The sequence below is a fragment of the Mytilus californianus genome, unplaced genomic scaffold (genome assembly GCF_021869535.1).
Source record: "Mytilus californianus isolate M0D057914Y unplaced genomic scaffold, xbMytCali1.0.p SCAF_5, whole genome shotgun sequence".
In the NCBI taxonomy this organism is placed as follows: domain Eukaryota; kingdom Metazoa; phylum Mollusca; class Bivalvia; order Mytilida; family Mytilidae; genus Mytilus; species Mytilus californianus.
The window spans coordinates 14,606,359-14,614,117 of NW_026262701.1; the positions used below are offsets into that span (position 1 = coordinate 14,606,359).

Below are 7,759 nucleotides of genomic sequence, written 5' to 3' on the forward strand. Positions count from 1 at the left end.
TATTTTTCTCAGTCTTGTAACTCTTTTTTGACTTAGTCACTTCCATCTAGAAATTGACAATGAGGGTCGGTTGAAAACAAAAAGAGATTATTATTAAACCAAGATTTCCAAGAAGCGAAGTTGAAATTACCCCTTCGTAAATTTTACGGACGCCATCACGAGTTTGTTGACCGTTATGGAATATCTGTTTCACAGATGACAACGGATATGTTCCAATTGTCGTACCGACAATCCAGTCCCCTTTTCCCCGAATGTAACCTTACAAATTATACCTACATCGGGTTTAAACTAACATGAGTAACACGACAGGTGCCACATGTGGAGCAGGATCTTCTTACCCTTCCGGAGCACCTAAGATCACCCTCAGTTTTTGGTGAGGTTCGTATTGATCATTCTTTGTTGCGTTTATTGTACTGTTGTTTGTCTATTTGTTTTTTAGCGATGGTGTTGTCATTTTATTTTCCGCTTTCTCCTCTCTTTTATAAACGTGAATGGAAAAAAAAAAAAAAACTTTTTTTTTTTTTTTTAGAAAATATGTAAAAATTTAAAATGACAATTTTGTTTCAGTTTTAAAATAATCTATGCTAGCAAACAATTTGCAAACAAACAAAGGAATCATACAGGCTATGGTCCATTTAAACACTCGGTTGTGTCGAGTAATATCATTTTATCAGAAACTACTAGTGTAATTGTTGACCATTTGCATACTCAGTGAAACATACTTTTGAGCGTAGTTCGTATGCAATTTTGTTTTAAATTTTCTTCTGAAAATGGCCAATGAATTAAGAAAAACGTTGAAAAGGTTTCAATATATGAAATCAAGGAATTTTCATGCCAGTGTATGAAATCTCACATTTTTACCAATTTATCAAAACCAAAAATCGGTGAGGGCTTCTTTGCAACAACAACCATTCCCTTTGAAGTCTGTTGCATATTATATCTAGTTGAATCGTACCGAAATAGTTATGTTTCACACTTCATCATTGTTCTCTACAAATTTATGATATAAAATTCCAACATATTCATTGTTCATATTAATTAATGTAACTCAACGAGAAAGATCCGCTTTAAATAAGATCAGGAAGCAGGTTTTAATCGCTGTGTAATTGTAGCAACACATGTTATTATCAATAATATAAGGCGATAAAACGTCACCAATGATTTATTATTTCAACTGTCAATTGATACGTATAACTGTATTGATTGGCTAAAAAGCGAAGGATGGTTCTACTATATGATTCCTAATGCTCATGAATGAAAGTCTGCAATTATCTTTAATAGTGACTTAGTTTCAATCTATCGTCTACAGACATTTGAAAATGAATGAAAAAACAAATGAATCAATTGTTCTTTCAGTGCTTAAGAATGAAAGCACAACGAATTCAATGTATTATCCAAAAATATATCAAATTATTTCCGTTTTGTTTGGAATTATTATTTTTCTCGTTGGATTTTTCGGAAATATACTGGTAGTGATAATTGTTTCAAAAAGCCGAAAAATGCGTTCTCCTACCAATTGTTATTTAATTAGTTTAGCCGTAGCGGATATTTTGGTGCTTTTTTCCGCCACTTTGCCTGCTATTCCCGAACCATTCTTTGAGATGCAACAATGGCCATGGGGAAGAGCAATGTGTTCTATCTTAGTTTTTCTGCAATATCTAGGAGTTGATGCCTCATCACTGTCCATAACAGCGTTTACAATAGAACGATACATAGCAATATGCCATCCTATGACGGCACAACGGATGTGCACTATACGAAGGGCCAAGAAAATTATTTGTGGTATTTGGATATTTTCTATCTTATATTGTTCTCCGTGGCTAGGTCTTACAATTATTAGAAAGGCTGGAGACAAAAGCATCTGCACTTTCCGACTAGAAAGAGAGCATTATAATGTTTACTATTTAGCGGATCTAATTGTGTTTTATGCAATTCCGTTGTGCATTGCTGCTGTTCTGTATGCCTTAATTGCAAGAATATTATTTGGAACTACTATAGCCTCAGTACGAGGGGGACAACATCGAGACGCATCGCATACTCGATCGGCAACAAGTTCCAGGAAACAGGTAAGTTAATTCAATACACGCAGCTTTTAAAGTAATCAAGGATTCCCAGCACATCAAATGTAAAAATTCCTAATTGATTAAAGTGGTGTATGCAATATTTAGTACACTATCTCTTTGTCCTGGAAGCATATTCTTTTATTAGAGATCTGTTGTTTGTAATAAAAGATATATATTAGCTAATGAAGCTGTATTTGTACGAAGATTGCATTTGAGTTTAACAAAGTTGTATGAGAAAGACAATTTTGATATAATGAAATTATTTAAACTTGTGTAACAGCTATAATTTAACTCGGAAAGTATTTAAGTTCTTCTGAATAGCAAATGAACATTTTGAGGACATTGATACATAGGTTTTGATTGTAATTGTTTCAAACTATACTATTTTCAAACTGATATTTATCTTTTGTCGATAAACTCATTTTTGCGTTTTCTGTGAGGATCAATCAGACGGTTTCCCTTTTGTTATTGCTGTTATTCTTTTGTCGGTATTGTGGCCAGTGTCTATGGCACTCTGATAAATCTTTGGCGTTCTTTTGTTTTTATTTTACACATACCTGTACTGTTGTTTAGATTGTGTACGCTACTATTACCTGATGTAAATATTGAAATCACCAAAAGCGAAACCCTTGAAAAAATAAGAAGTGACCTCAGTTAATCTGCTAAGGTCAGCAGCTCCATCCCTTTTAAAAGCACCCGTTGTCGTATTCCTTTCAAAAACGCGTTGATGTTTCATATCCATATACGCCATCATCGAAAGATCATTTGTATATATACATTTTCAGTATGAACGGGTTGTCATGTATATAGATTGTAGAATAGTTCACTCAAAAGTGTTTACATCTTACAAAAAAGTCGTTCTCGTCATTCAATTTCAATGCAGGCAGACACAAAGAAATATGTTGATAATTGTAGTAAGCTGTCTCTATATTTAAAGGCATAGGTTAGAATTGTTTTTGTGCTTCTTTTATTTTCTATCAAATGTTAGTAAATTGTTTAAGTTCGAAATAAATGCATTCATAATATTGTTTTCAGTACAAATGATATGCCTTCGCGTTACTGGTGAATATTTGTCACATTATAATTTGCAATCTTACCAAATCCCATTTTATATACATGGTAAATTTGTAACCATGTGATAAGACAATATGAAAAATAACAGCAAATATGAATGAGGTAAGCAGTGAAGACGAACAAAAGATTATGAAGTGCATTTGAACGTTATATTATTTGATCGTTATACTATTTGGACGTTATTTAATTATAAGTCAAAACTTATATATTCATTACTAAATATAGCTGAATACAAAACTTCAGTTATGATAAAAACGCTTTAAAGACATTTTATATGCCTATCTGACTTGATATTATCAACGTAATAGTGTTCTGTTAAAAGTTAAAATTCATAATTTTACAATATTATAAACATATGTTTTTGTAGCAATCTATGTAAAGCTATCAATATACACGCAAAATGCGAAGGCAATATACAATGATTGGTACGATATTCTATTTCTAAAACTCTCATTTTCATTTTGACAGTTTTGTTTTACACCTAAGTTGACATTGCTCCGTTCCAATAAGACATTTTTTAATTTCAAGCTGAGATTTGTCATTTCCAAATTTCTTATCTCCTACTCAGAGGCAAGAAATATCAAGTTGGAAATGAGAAATGTAAACTTGAAAGTAAGAAATGTCAAGTTAGAACTGAGAAATGTCAACTTGGAAATGAAAAATGTCAAGTTAGAACTGAGAAATGTCAACTTGGAAATGAAAAATGTCAAGTTTGAACTGAAAAATGTCATGATAGAACTGAGAAATGTTAAGTTGGAAATGAGAAATTAACAACAGCACGTGACTATAAGTCGTTTGTATCATACAAGAAAAAAACAATCACGATACGTGTAAAATTTGGTACACTGGATATTTTTACGAAGTTGTTAACGTGATGTGGAATAACGATTTATATATTCGTTTGCGAAAACACTTTGATTAAATATATCAGTGGATGTGTACCAATTCGTGAAACTATTCGTCATATAAAATTATATTGCTCTACTTAATTAACACACATTGATCAAATTTACATTTTAATGAATTTGCGATGAAGTTAAATAATTCAATATGATTATTTTCAAAAACTATAATTTTACACTATATATTTTATTTATAAGAGAATAAACCATAGAAAGAAATATTTATGCTAAATGTACAGGAATGACATTAAAGAATTTATTTAAACTATCTTCATGCAAAAAAATTTGAGAGCATTTAATATAACTCAGTGGGGACACACTAAATATTATCGACCAAACTTGTCTACAATATGGCACTTTAGTTGGAAGGACACAAATATTCAAATTCTATCACAGAATATTTTATCATAAATAAAATTTGAATAAATGGATTTCTTTTAACAAAAGAATTTATATTCAAAGTAGACAAACTTGCTTCTGAATAACTTTATTATTTTTACAACTTTTCTGATGTTTTTTTTTTTTTAATTTTCAGAAAATTTTCGGACTCCTTTCTTAAGTTTAAATGAGAAAACCGATTTAAAGAAGAACACACAATCCGTTTAAATAGTTTTTATATCTTTGTTTACAAAACGACTGGGATTGGTGACACAGTATGACCGGATCACTTTTATTTAATGCATGTTTAAACAAACGTTACTGATACTGGTTGAGCACATTGGTAGATCAATTTTTGAACGGAAATGATCCTTTTGATCAGACAAACTGTTAAAAGACTGACCAATGAATGTTTAAGTCATGTCTCTGTTTCAGCTAATTTTCATTCACACCCATTGCGATAAATTCAGTACTGTTCAGACAATTTGATTGTAGTCAATTAAGATCTGTTTAGTCTATGTACACACTATAAGGTGAATACTTTTACCTTTACAAAACAACAACTAAGGAACTGTTAAAACAAGGGTAATGAACAGTACAGGATTGCGTTCAAGCAAATATGTGTGACCAGGGCCCGTATGCATAAAACATCTTAACTTAAGAGTTCCTTAAACTAAGATTTTACTAAGAATTTCCTTAGTTTAGTAGAATTCTTAAGTCGTATGCATAAACTTACTTAAGTCTTCACTTAACTAAGGAATACTTAAATCGGAACCTTTCTCTAATTACCGTAATACTATGATATATATCAGCTCATCGCAGGAACTCAGTCGTGTAAAAGTTTGTTATGATTATTTACATTGGTTGATCAATACATACTTTTATTAAGAGTTGGGGTTAAATTGATTTTGGTATTTAAAACAATTCAATAATACGTAACCTAGTACAATGTTGAAATAGATGAAAAATTGGCGCAGACGAGAAACGGTTAGCGTTTCGATGGATGAGCATTGGAAGAAAAAAATATTTGTAATCCAAAACTTCCCCCTACTTAATATTTAATTCATCTTTAATGGATGTTATATTTTCTGGAGACAACAATATATTTTAAACTTTAACAAAACATGATTAAGGTTTCAATGGCGTAGCACCAGTGTAGCATTGTAAGCATGTGCTTACAAATAATTTTATAAAACATTTTTTTTTTTCAATAAGAATTTTACTTTAATCGTTCAACTTCTTATAAAAAATCTATTTCGATCTAAAATAAACATTTTTATCACTTCCCTTTTACAACAAAAAAGGGGGGTAGGATTAATTTTCCACGAATCCTTTTAAAAACGAGGGCATTTATAAAAAGTCTTACAATCTTCACTAAAACACATTATTAGATTCATATGTTTACGGTAAAGTATTATCAACATCTTAGCGTACTAAGCAATATTGTCGTTAACAGCAGTATATAACTGAATATATAAGGAAATATGAAAAATAATTTAATACGGTTTAGGTATCATAAATACGTTATATAAACTTCGAATTCCATTAGGTAGCAGTGGCGGATCTAGAAATTTTCATATGGAAAAGGGGGGGGGGGGGGCGCTGACTGCCATAAAAGGGGACCGCTCCAGTGATTCCCTAAATAAACACCCAAATTGTTCCCACAAAAGGGAGGTCCCTGTTCCCCTTAAATCCGCCTCTGTGTCAAACTTTGCGATTTTGTCTCTGTAAGTGAAACCAATTCAGGGGAAGTATGCCCTACATCTTTAAAATAAAACTAAATAATCTAAAATTCAACCGATGCCCCCCTCCTCACACACAGAAAACAGGGTTTTGCATGATCGCTTCCTTCCTTCTTACTGTTTTTACTAACGATTACAATTGATACCACGCTGTGTATTTTAAGAATTTAACCTTTAACATTATTTGTGTAAACATGCACGTACAGGATAACCATGATAACAAAAGACAAATAATAGCATGAATTTCATGCGTGTAAAAACTGACTACTTTTCGGTATACACAACAACGAGATTGGAATAAGGATAGAATGAAGTTACATTATATAACTACCCTCTGTTATCTCTGATTTGTTGATTATACGCGATTTTGAGAAAATTACGATGATCGTTAATATTTAGCAATAAACAAAAGATGTATTAATATTTTATTACTGATATAAGTATTAAGCAATTGGATTGTATCTAATCTATAAATGTTCTGCCAAAAAAGCATACTTTCGACTGATTTTTAACTATGTTTGAAAATTTAAGGTAGCTCTATAGGTACCTTAGACTTAAGTGAAATCTGAGGCGTTTTCTTAGTTTAAGTCGTTTTATGCATACCACTTAAGTCTTGTGGGCGTGACTTAAAACAACTAAGATTTTACTAAGGAAATACTTAGTTTAAGATTTTTTATGTATACCACTTAGGTAAAAAGGGCGGAGTTTCCTTAACTTAAGTATTTTCTAAGGAAAATCTTAACTTAAGTAGCTTTATGCATACGGGCCCAGTACTGAATTTACTACAAGAAATTATCTGAACAATAATTGGATTTGCAGGGGTCGTTACATTCATAGCTTCGGGTAAAAATCTATCCACTCAATGGTCATTCAATACTGAGTCATTTTAACAAAATAAAGTATGAATTTCATTATTCACTACAATGTAAATCTCAAGGAAATAAAAGGGGACTTCTTCTGAAACCCTCCTGAATAAATAAGATTAATATTTTCGACTGTAAAAAAACTCTTCCAAAAAAGAAACAAAGTAACATTCAAAAATGTATAAAGGAAATAAACCTTGCAATAAAAATCATAAACAGCTGCACATCCAGGATTTTTTTTAAAAAGGGGGCACCAAGACAGTGTTAGGGGTGGGACTTGTAAAATGTCTATGTTTCAACCACATATATAGTTCCATATAGAGAGTCCAAATCTATCCCCGCAGCCTAAATCCTCCTTTGATATGAACTAATAAAGGTAGCAAATAAACTGTTTGGACCAGTAGTGATGAACTAACATATTTAGATACATATAGATTCTACCACTGCATCGAGTGTGAAACGATATTTATCCACTCGAGACAGTTAAATTTTCAAATTTAAAACGCGAGGCTCGCCGAGCGTTTTAAATATTTAACATTTAACTGTCGAGAGTGGATAAATATCGTATTACACGAGATTTGGTGGTGGAATCTGTTTCTCTAATGATTTTCAAACAATATGCAGGCAAACTTATTCCGTCTTTTCGAATGATCTGTAAAATGATGTGTTCTTTCTATGTGACGTCATCAGGCATGGTCGCCTTTTTTCATGCCGTCACAATAGGAAATTCAGAGGAA

At 31.7% G+C, this 7,759-nt stretch overlaps 1 protein-coding gene across 1 annotated transcript; it reads left to right on the forward strand.

Annotated features, from left to right (window-relative positions):
* Positions 1-1,454: 1,454 nt before the first annotated feature.
* LOC127701827 (thyrotropin-releasing hormone receptor-like) lies at positions 1,455-3,516 on the forward strand. Its single transcript, XM_052205792.1, has 2 exons — positions 1,455-2,066; positions 3,505-3,516. Exons 1-2 carry the CDS (start codon positions 1,500-1,502, stop codon positions 3,514-3,516), a joined length of 579 nt encoding a protein of 192 aa, XP_052061752.1. The 5' UTR covers positions 1,455-1,499.
* The last annotated feature ends 4,243 nt before the right edge of the window (positions 3,517-7,759 follow it).

Bases quoted from the DNA above. Each gene is read 5' to 3' on its own strand.
- LOC127701827 (XM_052205792.1), top strand. From the start codon at position 1,500: ATGCGTTCTCCTACCAATTGTTATTTAATTAGTTTAGCCGTAGCGGAT.